Source organism: Podarcis vaucheri, assembly GCF_965113315.1.
Source record: "Podarcis vaucheri genome assembly, chromosome: 7".
Lineage (NCBI taxonomy): Eukaryota > Metazoa > Chordata > Lepidosauria > Squamata > Lacertidae > Podarcis > Podarcis vaucheri.
In genome coordinates, this window is record NC_138765.1 from 22,778,948 (window position 1) to 22,799,837 (window position 20,890).

The following is a 20,890-nucleotide window of genomic DNA, read 5'->3' on the forward strand; positions in this document are numbered from 1 at the left end:
CTCCCTGCATTTCCAACAGGTATATGGCCTAAATCTGAACATTTTGGCCAGTTTGACAGGTGTTAAATACCACCTGTAAAGCATTTTTATGCAGTTTTCTTTACATCATAGCATGCCATGAATTTTGTATCTTCCAAAGCCTCTCCCATTATTCCATTTGGATGTTGTAGCCAAAGTCCCTGGCCCACTGCACCATTACTGATTTGACTTCTTCCTCCTTGACCTCCCAGTCAAGGAGTAGCCCATATGTTTTAGAGAGTGGTTTATATTTAATTTGAATCAAATCTTTTTCAAGTCTCGAAGGTTCCGTGGAAAAACTAGTTTTTTAAAAATATTTTTGGAAGGTCTCATTCAATTGGAAATATTGCATCCAGTATGTCGGGTGATTTCAGATTCCTTCAAAAATTTTGAGTTTTAACCTATTGTCTAAAAGATCAGAGAATTTTGGGAGATGATCCATAACAATTTTTAAAAAATGTTTAAATGCTCTTTCCCCAAGAAGCCCAAAGCCTTTCTGCTAGGAATAATGAGTAATGAAATCTCAAAGAAATTCAGGAGAATTTTCAGGTATGCTACAGTAGCAGCCAGAATTTCAACTGCAAAAGGTTGAAAAGGAGACACTATCCCATCCAAATTAGTGTTGTAAATAAAAATATGCCCTTTTCCCTTATGGGGTATCCAAGAGCCCATATAGAGTCCTTACATAGGTTCCCTATTGGTAGGAGAAAATGACAGAGGCCAACCGGAGAATATTGAGAAACAAAGCAGCTAGTAAGCTTGATCTTTATTATCTGTTGCAACAGGGTACTCCCCTCACACGCAGGAGAGGAGGAGGACCCCCCAAAATTGCTGTGCAAGGGCTTATAAAGACTTTTGAAATTCCCATCCTCTAGATCAAGACCACCCCCAGAAACATTATGCATACATCACAGAAGGGGTGTAACCTAAGACCACCCCTCAGATACATCCCACCTACATCACAGAAATTTTAATGTTGTTTTTCTCCTGTCACACTTTATCTCCTGTCTGGCAAGTTACTTGATTGGATTGCCTGGGGAGCCTGGCCATTCTTTTGTAGTGGTAAAATACTTATTTCCTGGGCCAGGTCACAGGCTCACACCTTATTCAAACAGACATATCCTTGAGACAGGATTTGTGAGGAAAGAGACAATGGGGAGGCTTTTCCAGTTTAACCTTGCAGAGAAAGGATTTGGTCAGTTTAGGAATCAAAATGGTTGCAGGTTGGTCTTCCTGTGTTGATCTATGTATGTGCAGTTATGAACATTACCATATATCTAAGACCATAAAATTCCTATCACATTATACTGGCAAAACAAATTGCAAGAATATGCAGAACTAGCCAGATTATCAGCAAGGTTATGAGATGTTACCGATGAGAAATTCAATAGAGTGTGGGGTGTATACAGAGTTTATTAAAAAGAACATTGCAAAAATATAAATCCGTTGGCAGGTCTGGATTTACTTTCTGCGTAGAATAGGAGAATCATATAAGATTAATGTAAGTGAAATCACCTAGGGGAGACAAAGTTTAGTGTGCAAATAAAGAATGCAATCTGGGAACCACAATGGGGGGACGGGGTCATGTTGAATCCAACTACAAATTGTTACATACAGCAAGCACCAACTATGGAATGAATATTTATTTTTATTTTCTGTTGATTATGTTACACAGTTTTTAAAACCAATAAAGCATATAAAAAAGCAACAGCAAAAAAAAGTAAAAAAAGTTTAGGAATCCCACCAGAACAGGGAAAAGGGAGCAATTTGGGATTGACTAATTTTTTGGGGGGAGGGAGCGACAGTTGGAGGATGTGAGGGGATGGCGGCACGCATGACATCATTCCCCTGCGACGCAGCGAAGAGGAGCTCCGTTCAGACCCGCATCCTTTTCAGGCTTTTACTATTTACCCATTTTCATTCATCCTCCTTCGCCCGGCCGCCCGCGGAACATCCCGCCTACAACCGTCGCGAACCGCAAGATTGTTTCAGCGGGAACTGAGGCGGCAGCTCCGATTGGTCGGCTGTCTGAATGGAGAGAGGCGAGGGGGAGAGGAGGAGAAGTGGAAGAGGAAAGATGTTCCTTCCCTCCTCTTGCTGCTGCTGCCGGAAGCGCCCCAAGCGGAAGTGAGTGCCGGTGTCATCCGAGGAGGAAGCTGGCGGAGGGAACAGGCGTGCTGTCGAGCGGCGGACTTGGGGGCCCAGCATGGCGGCGCAGCGGCTGGGCGATCTGTGGGCCGAGACCCCCCTGGAGAGCCGGATCTTCTGCTCGGTGCTGCTCTTCTCGTGGGCCGTCTACCTGTGGGAGGCGCTGCTCGCCTGGCGGCAGGTCGGAGGCAACCTTTCCCTTCCTTTTCATGCCCCCCCCCGCCCCGTTGTGTTGCAGCAATTGGTAGCTGACCTCGTTGGAAGAGGAGGAGGAACGACAGAAATCCCCCCCCCCGGTGATTCCAGCACCCGAGGCTGCTGTCAAGGCAAGGGTGGGGGAATCTCCTGGCCCGCCTTTCTCAACCTTAGACCCCCAGATGTTAGACTACCAACCCCCCATCATCCCTGACCTCTGGTCCCGCTTGCTTAGGGATGGCGGAGGTAGTGGTCCAAGACCATCTGGGCCACCCAAGGTTGAGAAACGCTAGGTCAGATGTTGCAGGGCTGCCTCTCACGTTGGCCTGAGGCCACACACACACCCCTTGCTGAAGTTAAGCAGGGCTGGGTGGGGAGGCAGCCACGTTGACACTACCTTAAGTTCCATCTAGGGGGGGAAAGCCAGGTGTTAAATCTGTGGGCGTGAAATAACAGCCTCCTGACCTGAGAGTTTTGTTCCTCCTTTTCTTCACAGCTGTCAACCCCACCCCTGCTTTGGCAACTGGGAAGGGGGTGGCCATCCATTGCTGCTGATCTAAGGCTTTTAATACCGCGTACGCTTCCTAAGCCGATAAATGATTTTATTATCACTTCTGTAGTCTTTCCTGTATAGGATAGCTTTTGGTTTGCTAGCTCCTCTCTTTGTAGCAGTGGTGGAGAACCTGTGGCCCTCTGCATGCTGTTGGACTCGTACCAGCTGGAGCCATAGCAGTCCTCCTCTGTCTGTTGGTCCCCTATTGTGCCCTTTGTTTCTTTTCTCCATATATGGTGCTGAAGAGGATGTGATTATTTACTATTACTTCCTTGTCCCCTCTGTGTCCTCCTCAGCAAGGTGCCCAACTTTGAAAAGCTGTCTTAATAGCAGGGTTCTTGAATTGATTTAGTACAGCAATTGTGTGTTAGTGTTAAAATAAATTAGTAGACCCAAAGACTACAAACTTGCATCTTCCAAAGTATCCATAGCAAGCGGTTGATAAGAGCAACCATGCTGCTGTTAGACCTAATTCATTCAGGCAACCGTTCTGAGCATGCTTACAAGGAATTAAGCCTCATTGGATACAGTGCTATCGATTTCCAAGCAAACATGTACGGGATTGTTATGTGTGTAGACGTTATTGGTGTGTGTATGCAAAAGTTTATTGGACTTTGCTCATTGCTGCTGCTGGTATCAAAATTTTAAAGGAATTTTCTCAGTACATTGCTGAAACTTGGTTTATAACAACAGGATCATTGAGAGACTACAGTAAAATCAGACCCAAGGACACTTTTACTTTTCTCAAAATATGGGATGTAAGGTTTGCCTCAAATAACTGAATTGTGCAAATTCCCAGCATTGTAGCTTAAGGCTATGTAGATTTGTAGAAACCACAGTGAATCTGTGGTGGAAATTAGGGCAAGTTGTAGTGTATGGGATTTCCCCCATTTTAATTTTATTAATGGTATTAATTCTGAAGCTACAGAGACAAACGAGACTTTAGCCACACCCACACATTTCTCATATCATGTTTCCTTTCTCACTCCCCCACTCTTGAAGCAAAGAATAGGGAAGAGGAAAATGTGGAGAACATTGAAGAGGCATCAAGTAGTCAAGTAGAACTAGGAAGTTCTGCCAGCTACTTTAAAATGTCTCAATGTTCTATTACTCTTGGCAAAAGTCAAATTTTGCTGTTAGGCATAGCTTCTGCCTTCTATTTTTGTAGGCGTTTGTTTATTTACTTGTATGAAAATTTCTACCCCGCCTGCGTACATCGCTAAGAGTGCCCACAAGGTTAATTCTTTAGGCCCATTGATTTGTTGTTGCATGCCCAGGCTTTGGAGGAGATCCCAATATCACCTGTGTCATTTTGTAGTCCTGGAATACTTTGTCACTCACAATCCTTGGCTAGAAAGAAGAGGGGCTTCCCGTGACACCTGAGAACAGAGCTTTAGAAGGTAGATGGTAACTTGTATTTACTGCTATGTTTAAAATATTTCAGAGGACTGTGTACAGGACAACCACCCATGTTCCACTGGAATTAGGACCAATCATGGACTCGGAAACATTTGAGAAATCTCGCCTTTATCAATTGGATAAAAGTGCTTTCAGCTTTTGGTCAGGGCTGTACTCAGAGATAGAGGGCACAGTAAGTATCTGTTTTTCCTCTTAACTTCTGTGGTTTTTCTTTATTAGTTAGAATGTAAAATAGTATTTCAAAATGTATTGGGAATGAGATTTTCATTTAAGCATCAGAAAATGCACAATATCTAGCCTAATCCTATGACAGGATGTAAGTCTTCAGACTTGTGGGGTTCCTCCTTTTTTTACTAGAATCCCCACAATCCATCACTGGAGCCTCATGTAAATGGTATACTGATAGATTCAAAGAATTATGAGCCTGGGAATTTGTTTTGAGCTGAATGAAACCCACAGTCTTTTTACATAAAATTTAATTTATGGTTACCTCTCTGCCACACCCACCCCACAAGCTTCCTTCATTTCAGCAGCACAATTAGGACAGAGACAGTCATTTTGTTGCTATTAAACAAATGGGAGTCATAGATCCTTACGAATCCACTGAAAATCACCCAGAGATCTACCTTCTGCCCTCCCTTGTGCTAGAACACTGTCCGGCCAGTGACATAGAATTTAGGGGGTGCAATGCTTTTTCTAGAGATGCTTCTGTCAGGAGATGATGCATGCTGTCTGTAATGATTTTGCTGTTTATTTAATGTTGGGGTCAGACTGAAACTGTTATACTTTGTGACACTCAGCTGGTTTAGATGTGACACCAAACCATGGTTTGCTGCTACATGGACCATGATTTAACATCACATGAGTAAGCCCTGATTTCTTCTCCTACTGTACTTCCTCTTTTGCAGCAAACAATTGTTTGCCATTTATATTCAGATCGACAAGCGTTGGTTTGTGCTTTGCTTTCAGAAAAGAGTCACATACCAAAATCGAATGCTGTCTCTCATATATATATATGTACACAATCTGACTTGGAAGGCAAGCACAAACCATAGCTTACTGATTTGCATATAATGGCAAATGATGGCTTGTCATGAAAGGGAGGAAACTGCCCAAATTTTCTAAATACCTTTACCCATTTACCAAGGCCTCTTAGGCTGTGATCCTATACCAACTTACCTGGAAGTAAGCTACAATGAATCCAGTGGGACTTCTGAGTAGATATATAAGATTGCAGTTGCCTTCTCCTTTCAGTGTTAATTGCTGCTGCTGTTGTCTGTCTGTCTGTCTGTCTCTCTCCCCCTCCACCCCTACCCTGGTTTTCCATTTTGTTGATTTTAGTCTTATAATCTTGATGGTTTTGTTTTCTAATTGCCTGCTACCCTACGAGTACATCTTGACCTGAAGGCAAGGATAACAGGTGCATTCAATAAATACAAATAAAATAGACACTAAGCTACTAGGATTTCTTTTCTGGATGCTTTCCACTGTAGCTTGGCTCAATCATTTCACTTCTCTGGATAGTTTTAACTGAACTATCTCTTGAAGTAGGGGACTCTTATGTTTCAGCCTTTCCCCAAGCAGCTCAGAGGGGTGTTTCGGCTTCACAAAATCCTGCGAGATTAGTTAAGGAAGGGAGACCGAAAAGCTTTCCCAAGGATAGTTCCAGTTACAGATAGGTAGCCGTGTTGGTCTGCCATAGTCAAAATAATAAAAAAAAAGTTTTTACTAGAACCCCCACAATCTGAAGAAGTGTGCATGCACACGAAAGCTCATACCAAGAACTAACTTAGTTGGTCTTTAAGGTGCTACTCCAAGGATAGTTGTAAGCAGGGTGGAACTTTTAACTGAGCAGATGGAGCTTCAGCTAAGTGGGCATTGGCAGCTAGATTTTTCATATCCTAGCTCAGCACACACTAGCCCCTGCACAACACTGACTTTCTGGCTCTGTGGGTGCTATCCAGCTCCCTCGTTCTATTAACACAAGGATTTGTGCTTGCACAGCACAACTTCCTCCACATGCATGTGCCCCACGCTCCCTCCAAATCTGCTCTGAAAGGTATGGGGAACCCCTAGAACAGATTTAGTGGATGTATAGAGGAGGAGGGAGCCAAAATGAGTAACTTAGCACCACTTTGGATTCAAGCTGTTGTAACTAGAGGGCAATGGGTTAGTGCAGTAGTCTTCAGCAGTTTTGCTGATCCTGGACCTAGCCTGCAATAAGGGACCCTCGTTTGCTTTAAAAAAAACAAAAACACCACAAATATGTCACTAGTTTAAGAACTAGCAGGCACGGTTCTTACTCCCTAATAGCTGTACCAAAGAGGGGATTCTGATAAGGGCAGCTTGCTGGGTGAGGTGTGAAGCGGCGCCGGCTGAAATTCCCACTTCACGGCTACTAACAGGAAAGAAGCTCTGTTCTCTTATTTGCATCTCCTCTTCCCTATTAAGGTGCTCTTACGGTAGTGCAAAGGCGGAGGATGAGAAAGGCTTGATTTTGTTGTTCATGAGATTCCTAAACTTTGGGGCTAGCCTGTTCCATAAAGCTGTGGTTTGGCTTTTTACAGGTGATCCTTCTGTGTGGAGGAATCCCTTTCCTCTGGTCTGTATCTGGAGACATTTCAGCTCGTGCTGGTTTTGGGCCTGAATATGAGGTAGGTCCCTGTGTCCCCCACTCCACCTGTAACTAAACTATCCCTTTTTAATAAAATTCCAGCTGCTATTCCCTTTGCCTTTTTAAATATGAGCAATGAGAACATGGAAGAAGCCCTACCGAATGAGACCAAAGGCTGATCTTGTTCAGGGCTATGTTTTCCTGCAGTGGCAGGCCAGATGCCTTTATAGGAAGTCCCTAAGCAGCGCGGGTGGCGCTGTGGGTTAAACCACAGAGCCTAAGACTTGCCGATCAGAAGGTCGGCAGTTCGAATCCCTGTGACGGGGTGAGCTCCCGTTGCTCGGTCCCTGCTCTTGCCAACCTAGCAGTTCAAAAGCACGTCAAAGTGCAAGTAGATAAATAGGTACTGCTCTGGCGGGAAGGTAAACGGCGTTTCCATCTGCTGCTCTGGTTCGCCAGAAGTGGCTTATTCATGCTGGCCACATGACCCGGAAGCTGTACACCGGCTCCCTTGGTCAGTAAAGTGAGATGAGAGCCGCAACCCCAGAGTCGGCCACGACTGGACCTAATGGTCAGGGGTCCCTTTACCTTAAGCAGGGCATGGAGGCAACGTTGGGATAATCCCCAGAGCAGTATGTGGGGGGAGGAGAGAGGCACTCATTCCATCTGGCTCCCACAAGCACAATGGGGATTGTTCCATCTGGAAAGCAGGGATGCTTGCGCTGATGGAACAATCGTAACAGCATGGCATTGAATTCCTCCCAATATGTCTGAAGTTAGGGAAGTACTGACTTGTATTTCCCCCTCCTTACGCATAGATTGTTCAGTCCTTGGTGTTCCTGCTGCTTGCTACACTCTTCAGTGCTGTCACCGGTCTTCCGTGGAGCCTCTATAATACTTTCGTCATTGAGGAAAAACATGGCTTCAACCAGCAGGTATCTTATAGTATTTGTTGGCTGCCAAATTGATAGCAGTTTTCCTTCCGTGACTGTATGATATGTGCTTATTTGGCTTTTAAATCTGTAAAGGAGCTGTGGGAAGCCTTTGGCCCCCCAAATGTTGCTGAATTACAACCACTGTCATTGGCACGCTTGCTAGGGTTCATGGGAGTTGTGGTTCAGCACCATCTGGAAGGCCATCAGTCCCCTATGCCTGCTGTACCGATTCTCCTGCTTCATCTAACTGTTCTCCAATGGCCTGGACAAGTTTTGAGCGGGGCTAAACAGCTTGCGATTTTTGAACCTCTTATATATTCACATAGCTGGCTTCCAAACATTTCATCTTATTATCTCTTTTTCTGCAGACTCTGGGATTCTTTTTTAAAGATGCAATCAAGAAGTTTATAGTGACCCAGTGTATCCTGTTGCCAGTAACGTCACTTCTACTTTACATCATTAAAATAGGTGGAGACTATTTCTTCATTTATGCATGGCTTTTCACCTTAGTAGTTTCTTTGGTGAGTATGTGATGCAGTCTGCTGTGTCCAGAATTCCTTCATGTGTAACTCTTATTAAATTGGGGAGTTGGTTGTCTCAAGTCACTAAAACGGCTTGCCTGCTTATCATGGTTTCCTTTCCATCTTGCCCCGTAAAACGGTTAACTTTGCTAACAGGTCAGTTTAACTATAGTATTCTTATTTAGTTAACCTGGCAGCTGTGGCAGGGGGCACAATCTAGTCCAGGTTAAGCACTATTCAATCTCTGGCTACAACATTTAATTAAAGAATCAAATGAAAATGTGTCTTGATTAATCAGGCAGTTGATGTTTAAGTTTGATACACGTTTTAAAATATACCAAGCAGCATTTTAGAGGAGACTGTTTCTTCTGTGTGTGACAGAAGGGCAGAAGGGGTGCAAACAGGATTTTTGGGCCCACTGCAGTGTATATGGATCCTCCCCAAAAAGAAGTTGTTGAAGGCGGTCATTAGGAAATTTTGAACTGGGTGTCATCTGTATGTTGACAATATCCGGACCTGAGGTGCACCACCACTGCATTAGTAACTCTAGGCTGGATTACTGCAATTGTCTCTTATGTAGAAGTGCCTTTGATGTTGTGTTGCACATTCCTGGAGATAAATGTTAATGATGAATAAACTGGCCTAAGGTGTCTCTGTTTTAACAGTTGTGCTCCACTGTAGGTCCTTGTCACAATCTATGCAGACTACATTGCTCCCTTGTTCGATAAATTCATCCCACTCCCTGAAGGAGAGCTGAAGCAGCAGATTGAGGAGATGGCAAAGAATATAGACTTTCCTCTGACCAAAGTGTATGTGGTGGAAGGTGAGAGTCCATACATCTCTGGGATAGCACATGTCACAAGGCAGCTCGTGATGATAGAAAAACAGCAGAATATATTATCAGGATCCAACCCCAATGCAACTTAAAATGCATTACACCCTTACAATATGTTACACCCTTAAATATTTATCATTTTACTATATTTTTTACCATATTTACCGCAATCCATTTTAGATTGTAAAAAATTGGGATGATAGCCAATCTTCTTCATAGAGTAGACCCACTGAAGCCTGCGGATGCAATTATTACTTAGTTGACTATTGCCCTTGGACTAACAGGATAGACAACATGCAATGGCATCAGCCATGCTTTCCTGGGGAGGGACAGAAGGATCACCATTATAGGGTACCATCAAGGGAAGTGTCTTTTATAAGAAGGGCCCTGCTGGGTTGGGCCAAAGGCCCATCTAGACCTGCAGTCTGTTCTCACAGTGGCCAACAGTAGTCACCCACCTAACCTCCGAGGGCTGGGCCAGCTGACGATCTCGGCTGAAGGACAGATTCATGTGGACTTACCTCCCCACTTAAAATCTGTCCCCAAGATAAAGGGGACACGTTCACTTGCTTGCTTCTGTAATGTGACTTCGTTCCCACCCTTCTCCCACCTGCCCCAGGTTCCAAACGGTCTTCCCACAGCAATGCTTATTTCTACGGCTTCTTCAAGAACAAGCGTATCGTGCTGTTTGACACTCTCTTGGAGGATTATTCTGCCCTTAACAAAGAGCGCCCTGAGGAGCCTGTCTCAGAGAACCAGGAGGCTGGAGGAGATGGGGAAGATGCCAAGGCAAAGGCTAAAGCCAAAGTAAGCATCTGGATTGGGCCGGGCGGGGGAGGGGGGGAGGTTATATCACTAAGGTGCAGCCGTTCTAAGATTTCCTAGGTGGACTGGAAAGAAGGCAAGGGCAATTGTTCAGGGAGTGCAAGTGTGCACATCAGATCCTTGGCAATAAATGCTAAAGTGGTTGTAGGGGGCTTTTACCCAGGGCTGGGGAACCTGAGGTCCAGAGGCCAAATCCAGACCTCTCTATTCTGGCCCTCAGGGCTATCCCCAGGCCACACTCTTCACTGACCCTGTTCCGTGCCCTCATCACGTTCCTTTGCATCGATGGTGGAATGTAGCCTTCTGCACAAAGAGAGGTCACCCATGTTCCCCCCCCTTACTTTTGCCTCTGGCCACACCCACCGCTGCTGCGCAGCCCCTGGGAGGTCGCTTGCGAGAGAATGGTTTCCCATTTTTGCAATAACCCCAAAGCCAGAATGCGGCTCATAATTCGTTGTAGCTATGAAATTCTGTTACCTGCTATTCTGCACATTTCTTTTTAGGACAAAGCTCTGAGCAACCAGAGCTTTTCTACAGTAGCTCCATTACTTCGCAGATCTCTTCCCAGGGAGTTAAGCCATGGCTTCCTCTCTTATTTATTTTTAGGGAAACCCTATTTTAAAATCAACTTTTCAACGACCTTATTTTTCTGATGCCACTTTGAGCTGTTGCTGTTATTGTATGGCTAGATGTGTTCTGCCGTGCATTAGGATAATACACTTGAAAATATTTATATTATGAGCCATCTTGGAAGGGGTAACCCTAACAGGAGGCCTACAGATACAGTATTATGGTCCCAGGGTTGGTTACGTAAACTATCAAAATTTAAAAGGGGCTTTCCCAAAGCGTCCAGTATTGACCCCCTGGGATTGATTAGATTGTGCAGCGGGGGTGACTAAGGACCCAGAGAGTCAAAAGAGGGTCAAAAAACACCCAGGAGTAGGAAAGCCATTCACAAAGTGTCATGTGAAGAATTTCTGCTTCCTGTCCTGCATTCGTGAGCTTGGAAGATTCTTTGCTCATGCTTGGATAACATGTTCCTTCTTTCTCTCTCCCCCCCCCCTTTTACTCTAGAATAAGAAGCAAGGTTGCAAAAATGAAGAAGTCTTGGCTGTGCTGGGTCATGAGCTGGGGCACTGGAAACTTGGCCATACGATTAAAAACATCGTCATCAGCCAGGTGAGCAGAAAGCACCAAGGAAATTCCCATGGGTTTTGCTTGAGTGTGCTTATATTGACATGCAGCGTCATTCCTTTAGTTGTGGAAGCAGTGAAAAGGAATGTGAGCAAGCAAGAGTGTAAATGGGGAGGCGTGTTAACAGAGAGGTGACTTAGAGCTGAACAGCCCATTACACAGAAATCTGATTGACCTCCCACTTTCCCCCTCTTAAGACTTTAAAAGCGGTCCAGGAGACAGGGGCGGGGGGATGGAAACGGACTGCATCAGTGCTTAGGTGCCATTAGGGTGGAGGTTAGCTTTTCTCTTATTTCTCCCCTGCACTGTGTTCCTTGGAAGCTGCTATAAGCCACAGTGGCTGGGGATGTATTTACCTGTCTTTTGGTCCCAGGTGTGGAAGCTCCAGCTGCGGCTGGATGCAGTGCCAAGACTGCTGATGCAGGCAGATGGCTAACAGCATGTGATACCTTTCTTAAAACATCTACACTGCGCTACTGGACCAGGTTCAAGACTCTTGTGCTGATCTGCAGAGCCATGAATAACTTGGGTCCGGGACATCTTAAGGCCTGGCTGAGCCCTTATATCCCAACCCGATCACTGAGATCATTTGGAGGAGCACTGTTAGTTGCCCTGCATGTTACAGTGCCCCGACTGGCCTCCACTAGAAGTTGGGTACTGAGCGTCACAGTCCCCATGGTGCAGTACACTCTTCCAACAGATTCAGCAGGCATCTTCGTTTCTGAATTTCAGGTGCCTATTCAAGGCTTTTTTATGCCAACTCTGCAGTTCCACATTTTCTAATTTTAATGATTGCTCCCATACCACTTTAAAAGGTTTAGTAATTTATTTTTATATTGTTGTACACCGCTCTGATATTTTATGAGATATTGGTATATAGATACTTTTACAAATAAAAAATGGTTGCTAACAAATCATTAAGGCAACACATATTGCTTTTTTTCTTTTTCTTTCCTAGATGAACTCCTTCTTGTGTTTCTTTTTATTTGCCGTGTTGATTGGTCGAAAGGAGCTCTTTGCAGCTTTTGGATTTTATGATACTCAGCCAACCCTGATAGGCCTGTTGATCATCTTTCAGTTTATTTTCTCTCCTTATAATGAGGTAAAGTTCTGCTTTTGATTGCACACTCAAGCCATTATTGCTGAAATGCTAGTAGTTTCTTTGCAGACTTAAACCCTCCTGTCCCACAATAATGCTGTCAGAATTCTGATTCATTTTTTAAAAGTTTCCTCAGTGGTACCAGTTGTGTGGCATTTCTTTGTTTTTATTTTGCAGATTTATAAACTGCTTCACACCCAGAAGCTGTTAAAGTAGTATACAATTTAAAGAATTGTCTTTACCATGCAGAAGGCTAGTGGGTACGAGGCTGGGGTCTGGAGGATTCTGAAACATGTTCTGAGTTCTTAATGTAACTTCCCTATATTGTTTCCCTTACAGGTTCTCTCCTTCTGCTTAACTGTATTAAGTAGGCGATTTGAATTTCAAGCGGATGCATTTGCTAAGAATCTTGGGAAGGCTACAGACTTGTATTCCGCTCTGATCAAGCTAAACAAAGATAATCTGGGATTTCCTGTTTCAGACTGGTTGTTTTCAATGTGGCATTATTCTCATCCTCCGCTGTTAGAAAGACTTCAAGCACTGAAACAATCTAAGCAAGACTGAATGAAATAACTACTGGCTCAAAGGAGCTTCCATCCCAAAACAAATTTCCAGTTTTTAAAAACCATCTATACATATATATATTCATTCCATTCCTGAGCACACCATTCTGCATAGCAACATGCGCTGTTCACCTTATTTGAAAGTAGCGCCCAAAAATCCTGTATCCAATTTACGGAACTGAATTTTAAAGAGAAATACCTTGCGGGGACTGAATTGGAAAGGAATGTAACATGTAAAGTTTTATCTGAAAATCTTAACAAAGCAGTACTTGAGGGGAAAGTTTAACTTGTCACAACCTGAAGTATCCATGCTTGAATTTGTGAAAGCTTTGAATGTGACTTTTGTACCTTTTAAGCAGTTTGTCTGGGTGTTCTTACAGTACGATAAACTTCTAGCTTTCCTACCTCATCCAATGAGGGGGTCTGATCCTGGATAACTATCCTTCCCCCCTCCCCTTCTGACCGTTGGATTTCAAGCATTTAAACCAAACGCTGTCTGGACTGAAAGTGTGAACTTTCCCCTTTAGGTCCAAGTTCCTACCTGCAATGAATGAAAAGGCTACTTTTTACAGAGAAAATAAAGTCGCCTCTCTCCCTGTATGGGGAATGGAGAATAAATTGCAGCTCATGAAACATTCTGCTTATGTGTGTCCCATATATTGTGTGTATGATGATGGTTTGGAACTTGTCTGGTCTCATCTCCCCCTACCCACTGATTTTCTGGATAGCAGGGGTTTGGAAGGAATAACTATGTAACAAAAGCTATACTCGTTTGTCAAGAAAAAAGAAACTGACGTGGTTAACTTGCATCATGGAATAGTCATACAGTCATACCTCGGGTTACAGACACTCCAGGTTGCGTTTTTTCAGGTTCCAGCGCGCCAAAACCCGGAAATACCAGAACAGGTTACTTCCGGGTTTTGGTGGATGCGCAGAAGTGTCAAATCGCAACCCACGTGTGCGCGGACGCGGCGCTGCGGGTTGCGAACACTGAAGGTTGCAAACGTGCCTCCCGCACGGATCATATTTGCAACCCGAGCATCCACTGTACAGTGGTACCTCAGGTTACATATGCTTCAGGTTATATAAACTTCAGGTTACAGACTCCGCTAACCCGGAAATATTACCTTGGGTTAAGAACTTTGCTTCAGGATGAGAACAGAAATTGTGCTCCTACGGTGTGGCAGCAGCAGGAGGCCCCACTAGCTAAAGTGGTGCTTCAGGTTAAGAACAGTTTCAGGTTAAGTATGGACCTCTGTAACAAATTAAGTACTTTACTTGAGGTACCACTGTATATTCAATCCCTAAAGTGGTTACTGTGCAGCCATTTACTAGATGTGGCGGCTTGCCATTATCTTCTGTCTCCTTTGTTTCCCAAGTCTTTATCATACAGGCAGCAATTCAACATGCTCCTTTCTCTACTATGGCACTATAGAAAGTGGGGAGGGGGAGGCTTGCCTGTTCATTTAGCTGTTCAGTGCACACAAGTACTGCCAGAAAAAGGTGACATTGCGCGGCATCTATAATTGCAAATGATGCAACATTTGAAAAAGCCGAGTTGTGTCACCTGCTCTAGGAAGGCTACATGTTTCATGTTATGTAGGTCAAGAGTTTCAAGAGCCATTTAATAATTATGACTCGTAACTCTTGGATTTTTAGTATACCTTCTCTGTTCTCACCAAAACTGCTTGAATTATCCCACTTTAAATATAGTTGCTAGGAAACAAATCTACTTCAGAAAAAAAAAACACCCCTGCATACTGCTGGATAAAATGCAAAGCTGCATTCTGGTTGTGTGGAATGGTGCTGTGATAATAGGCATGTACTAAACTAAATTGGTCTTTGCAGAGACATCACCTTGCCAACAAAGGTCCGTATAGTTAAAGCCATGGTTTTCCCAGTAGTGATGTATGGAAGTGAGAGCTGGACCATAAAGAAGGCTGATCGCCGAAGAATTGATGCTTGTGAATTATGGTGCTGGAGGAGACCCTTGAGAGTCCCATGGACTGGAAGAAGATCATACCTATCCATTCTTAAGGAAATCAGCCCTGAGTGCTCACTGGAAGGACAGATTGTGAAGCTGAGGCTCCAGTACTTTGGCCACCTCATGAGAAGAGAAGACTCCCTGGAAAAGACCCTGATGTTGGGAAAGATGGAGGGCACAAAGAGAAGGGGACGACAGAGGACGAGATGGTTGGACATGAGTCTGACCAAACTGCGGGAGGCAGTGGAAGACAGAAGTGCCTGGCGTCCATGGGGTCACGAAGAGTCGGACACGACTAAACAACAACAAAACATGTATATTTAGGTTTTAATTATATGCTTAATTGCATTAAACATTAGACATTTATTTTTCTTCCTATTCTGCAGTTACTAGTCTGGCCTTTCTCATTGGCCTATGTAGCAAGGGCATAGCCAACAGCAGATCACACACTGCTGATACATCAAACCTGGATTCCTAGTTAATGCCACTCAAAATCCAACTTTCTCCAGTTGACTCCAAATCGTTGCCAAGTGTTTTGCAGCATTCTGTAACACAAACCCCAATATTTGCAGCACCCCAAAAAGTGTGCTACTACTGACTTTCAGGAAGGGGGCCTAATATTCTCATCCTATCCAACACTTTGATTCATCCACTGATGATTCCAGTGACTACAATACAGAGCACTGATGAAAGCAAGGATAAACAGTCCTGGAGCAAACAATTCAATTACGGTAATTTAAATTGCTTTTAAGCCTTCCTGATTTTGACGTTTTCCAAATGTGTGTTGTTTTTGTTGTTTTTTTAAGGGAGAGGGAAAGAATTCTTCTGTTTTAATTTATTATTACAATACATGTAATCATTTTATGTTTTATATATGCTGTAAACCAGAATGGCTGGGGAAACCCAGCCAGATGAACGGGGTGGTATTATTATTATCATCAATAATAATAATAATAATAATAATAATAATAATAATAATAATAATACTTGGGCTTTTCCCCAAACGGGGGCTCCAGGTGGCTTGCAGGTAAAAATAGGAAGGGACGCTGGGCAAATCCACACCGTGATCAACTCCCGCCCGGAAACCAATGTCTCCACTGTGGAAGGACGTGTGGATCCATAATTGGCCTCCAGTCAAATACGGACTCATTGTTCAAACCGTGTTTATGGAAGACAATCTTCCTCGGCTACGAATGACCGCCAAAGAAGAGAAGGTAAAAATATGAACCGCTAATAACATTGGGGGGAAGGGAGAAACGTAGCCAGGATTAAAAATACATTCATATTAATGGAGAGCCCCATTCTAGGTGAGAGCGGCTGTCCCAGCGGCACGTGCTACGGCGGCCGCTACGGGACTAAAAACGGTTCGCGTGTCAAGAACACCGCCCCCTTCCTCCCCTGGGAATCGCGCGTTCGTAGGAAGGGGGCGGGGCGTCGCCGCCAGGGGCGGAGCTTCTCTGCGCGTTCGCTCCCTCGCGCGCGCGGGGGCCGCCTTTGTCCCGCGGCCTGACTCGGCTCGTCTGAGGGGATGCTGTCTGCGGGAAAGAAAGCGGCCGCGGCGGAGGCTCCGGTAGGCGGCGGCGGCGGCGGCGGCGCGGGCGGCCCGGCGGGCGATGGCTCTGCCGAAGCCCCGGCGCCCCCTCCGCCGCCCCCACCCCCGCCGCCTCCGCCCCCCCCTCCGCCGGCCCTGTCGGGCTCCCTGGGCTCCTCGGAGGGCGGCGGCTCGGGGCCCTCGGAGCGCACGCCCCGCAAGAAGGAGCCCCCGCGCGCCTCGCCGCCGGGGGGCTTGTCCGAGCCGTCTCCCCCCGCGGGGCCGGGGGGGCCCGTCGGGGCCTCCGAGACCACCAGCATCGCCGAGACCCCCGAGGGCCGCAGGACCAGCCGCCGCAAGCGGCCCAAGGTGGGTGCTCTTGCCCCGGCCGCCGCTGCCGCCCACCGGGGCCTTACCGGAATGGCTGGCTTGGGTGGGCCAGGCGTCGTCTCACACGAGCCGGTTTTTGAGGAAATGTATTACTTTAAAACGGTGGAGGTTTCAAAAAAGCGGCTTCGGGCTCCCGGAGCGGGCCAGTGGTTTTTATTTTTATTATTTTCGCTGCACGTTAAAGCAGAAACCGAGCGGTTACTTCCTGCAAGGAGAAACGTAAAGGCCTGTAAGTTGCAGTCCGGCTGAGCCGGGAAGTTCGCTGCGTGGCCTTCAGCCAGTGAGGATGTTTCTCAGCCTGACCTACTTCCCAGGGTTGCTGTGGGGCCGAAATGGGAGCGGGGAGCGCGCCTTTTATCCACACGGGTCATTTGGGGAAAAGCGGGGGAGTAAAACAACAACGAGAATAATCGCAATAAGTAGAAGGTTGGCATTGTAGTCTTTCCCCCGCAAGTGCTGGATTCCTCCTTATTGGCGGAGTCCAAGCAAAAAAATACAAAAGTGAAATGTCAACATCTAAAGTGGTACAGCCCACTCTTAAGGATTTAAGGGGGCGGGCAGTGGTATTGTGGCACACCGTAAAGAATGGCAGTTCTTGTGGCACAGGTTTGTATAGATTAAAGCTCAAATCATCAGATACAGCTGGGATCTGGCTGACGAAACAGGCCACAAACAGTCTGCAGGGCTTGCTTGTGGGGGTTTTGTGTTCTGGATTACTACCCCTCTGGTATCTCTTGGGCATATACTACCTTCTGCTGTATGTACCATATATTGATTATCCGTTATTGTTAATTAGGTTTTTTATTCCAAATCGGTACACAAGGTTGATGTGACGTCAGAAAGTAGCTGGAGCCTATGTTGCAAGGCGCTAATGAATGTCATTTATTGTTTGCTTCTTAATGTGTAGGCTAGACTGCTACCTTTGTTTTACAGAAGCAGATTTAATAGTGTGCAATGCAGTAAATGCCCCAAAGCCATCTTAATAAGGAAGGGAAATAGATCCTAACAAAATCAATGTTTTTTTCTTTTGGCTCTTGCTTTTCTAACACAAAGGATCCTTTGTGATCAAATAAAGCTTTGAAATATGTTTTGATATGTGTATATTTGTATCATGTAGATGCACAGGGAAGATGAATATACCTTTGGAGAGCATTGTATATTTAACAATTAGACATTGATTTCATTATGTGATCATCAAGACTTGAGGGTTCTACTTTCTTTAATACAGGGAAATGCTTGTAATACAAGGAAGTATATAACACATGGCTTGACTAGTTTTTAGCATTGATTAATTTGGGCCCTTTTCCACTCTGAGTTCTCTGCAGGGCTTACAAATAGGAATGCTTTTTTGAAATGAGGGCTTACAGTTAGATCTGTTGGTCCTTTTTAGTTTACTTGTAAAATTTATGAAGAATTATTATTTAATTTACTTGAATCAGTTTGTACAGTACAGTGGGTAGAGGACCTGAATTTTGGGAGGGCTTTGAAAACAAAAATTATGCTGTCCTTCTCCCAATGCTTCCTTATTTATGGCTAGCAGCAGCTGCACAGGAATTGGAGCTGCACTTGTGAGGCTCAACAATGCTTTCCATCCCTTCCTGGAATCCTATGCCTTTGTAGGATTTCATATATAATGTGTAGCCTACTTTAGTTTGAGTTTATGTGACTTAGGTTGCTACAGAACCTGTACAGATCCATATAAGAAAAAGCTTCAAAACACATTATAATGTACATAGACTGTACATAATGTGAAATCAAAGGATAACTCATTTTTATGGCATAAAGCTTTTGTGGATTAGAATCCAATTCATCCAATTTTGTGAAGTGCTATTCTCAGATGTGTGTGGGGGTGCTAAACAGAATAAATATACCAAATAAATTAAAAAAGAATTACAGACACAGAAAATTCAGTTAAATATGTATAAGAATGATAATAATAATTTAGTATTATTTATACCCCGCCCATCTGGCTGGGTTTCCCCAGCCACTCTGGGCGGCTTCCAACAAAAAATTAAAAATACAATAAAACATCAGACATTAAAAACTTCCCTAAACAGGGCTGCCTTCAGATATCTTCTAAAAGTCGGATAGTTGTTTATTTCCTTGACCTCTGGTGGTAGGGACAACCACACAACTTATATGTAGACTGTTTTGGTTTAAAATATTTTTACAGTATTGTAAACACAAAATTAAACATATATTCACAATTTATGTTAAAAGGTGATATTAACAATTTGCCACTTATGTGAATTATTTTCATGATTATCAAAATAAGAAATAAAAAGTGTTGCCGACCCCTTCCCCCCAAATGGCGACTAGACATTCTGTTTTGGCACCCACAACCCAGATCCCAGGAACCATTTGACTGCTAGCTTTTCTATCCCACTGCTGTCACTTCCCAGTATATGCATGCTACTATTATACACAATTTAAAAAATGAATTATGCTTTATCACCTATACAGATGTCTGCTATTTGTGTCAATTGTCACATGTGAAACCTGATAAGTGTAGCAGCTTAAGGGGAAACAGGACCAGTGGTCAGGGATAATGGGAGTTGTAGTCCTAAAACATCTGGAGGGCAGAGTATGCCTATGCCTGCTGTACACCACGCAGCACCATATGTTTTACTCTCCCAGCCACTGCTTTCATTGGCTGAAGTGCTCCTCTAAGTATTACAGTATAGTAGTGCCGTATTAGAGGGAGCTTTTAAAGCAGACTGTATTTTCACTAGATTAGGTTATTAGAAAGATTGTGCTAAATTAGCTGATAAATCTAAGGGGAGAACTTAGTGGTAGTTGAGAGAATGCTCTTAGATTTTTATTTTTTGAAATGTTTGTTAATTTCCTGGAACAGTGATATTTATTGTGTGTATTGGTTATTTGTTTTGCTGCTACCATCTAGGCTGAGAAGTATAACTGAGAAAGGTTCTTCAGTATTTTCTAAATATATTATTAACTGCCGGGAAACACTTACTAATTGCACTAATTACACAAAAACTAAGTTACAGACTGTAGCAGTCTAATGTGGGCAATGTTAGAGTGAAATATAGTGTAGTTTGCATTATTTTTAATTTAAGTGGATGAAATGAGGTATTCAGTGGATAGTGGGTTAGTCGTAGAAAAAGAGAATTGCAAATTGTAGAGTGCACAAACAGGCAACAATGCCTTATGGCACTGTCTTCAGCTTGTGTGTCAGGATGCACTAGTGGGTTGCAGCCTGATCTTTTTTTAAAATAATATTTATTAGAGGTTTAATAGTTACAGAAAAAAGAAGAAAGAAAGAATAAAAAGTTTAACAGAACAAAACAATACCTTACAATACATCAAAAATAAAAATAAAAACAAAAAACAATACAGCAAAACAACAAGAAAAACAAAAACTTTTAGAAACAGATCCAATATTTCCGTATCTTTACCTTTCATTTACTTGTTTCATCGACTTCCTCACACCTCCTTTTTTGTATTCTAGTTTGATTAGCTATTTCAGCAAATCCTTTTCATCTTTCTCAATTTTTTGTTCTATAATTTATTTTAACACAATCTAACCTTAAATTTTCCTCTTTGGCCCATTAACAATCAGTTTTTGCTTAATTCTTTATAACATTTCTGCTAAAGCCATATAACTTTATTCCAGCATCCTTCTAACATTCATTAATTTTGCAATATTTCTCTAAGTATACTTTGAATTTTTTCCAATCTTCTTCCACCGATTCTTCTCCCTGGTCTCGGGTTCTGCCAGTCATTTCCGCCAATTCCATATAGTCCATGAACTTCATCTGCCATTCTTCCCGGGTGGGTAGATCTTGTGTCTTCCAATGCTTTGCGATAAGTATTCTTGCTGCTGTTGTGGCATACATAAAGAAAGTTCTATCCTTCTTTGGCACCAATTGGCCGACCATGCCCAGGAGAAAGGCCTCTGGTTTCTTCAGGAAGGTATATTTAAATACCTTTTTCATTTCATTATAAATCATCTCCCAGAAATTCTTAATCCTTGGGCATGTCCACCAAAGGTGAAAGAATGTACCTTCAGTCTCATTACATTTCCAGCATTTATTATCGGGCAAAT

At 43.7% G+C, this 20,890-nt stretch overlaps 2 protein-coding genes across 2 annotated transcripts in view; both read left to right on the forward strand.

Annotated features, from left to right (window-relative positions):
- Positions 1 to 2,087: 2,087 nt before the first annotated feature.
- Positions 2,088 to 13,552, forward strand: ZMPSTE24 (zinc metallopeptidase STE24). Its single transcript, XM_082233170.1, has 10 exons — positions 2,088 to 2,347; positions 4,359 to 4,505; positions 6,901 to 6,987; positions 7,766 to 7,882; positions 8,251 to 8,403; positions 9,085 to 9,226; positions 9,858 to 10,045; positions 11,138 to 11,242; positions 12,216 to 12,359; positions 12,696 to 13,552. Exons 1-10 carry the CDS (start codon positions 2,225 to 2,227, stop codon positions 12,918 to 12,920), a joined length of 1,431 nt encoding a protein of 476 aa, XP_082089296.1. The 5' UTR covers positions 2,088 to 2,224; the 3' UTR covers positions 12,921 to 13,552.
- A 2,864-nt stretch (positions 13,553 to 16,416) lies between these two features.
- KDM1A (lysine demethylase 1A) overlaps positions 16,417 to 20,890 on the forward strand; it is a 41,387-nt gene continuing 36,913 nt past the window's right edge. The window contains exon 1 of the mRNA XM_082231549.1: positions 16,417 to 16,803. Within this exon, the coding sequence (XP_082087675.1) occupies positions 16,432 to 16,803 (372 nt within the window). The 5' untranslated portion in view covers positions 16,417 to 16,431. The remainder of the gene's footprint in view (positions 16,804 to 20,890) is intronic.

What these genes read in the sequence shown, in the direction of transcription:
- ZMPSTE24 (XM_082233170.1), top strand. Translation starts at nt 2,225, where the DNA reads ATGGCGGCGCAGCGGCTGGGCGATCTGTGGGCCGAGACCCCCCTGGAG. An exon ending in ACTCAGAGATAGAGGGCACA is followed by an intron (nt 4,506 to 6,900) that starts GTAAGTATCTGT and finishes GGCTTTTTACAG; the next exon opens with GTGATCCTTCTGTGTGGAGG. An exon ending in CAAAGTGTATGTGGTGGAAG is followed by an intron (nt 9,227 to 9,857) that starts GTGAGAGTCCAT and finishes CACCTGCCCCAG; the next exon opens with GTTCCAAACGGTCTTCCCAC.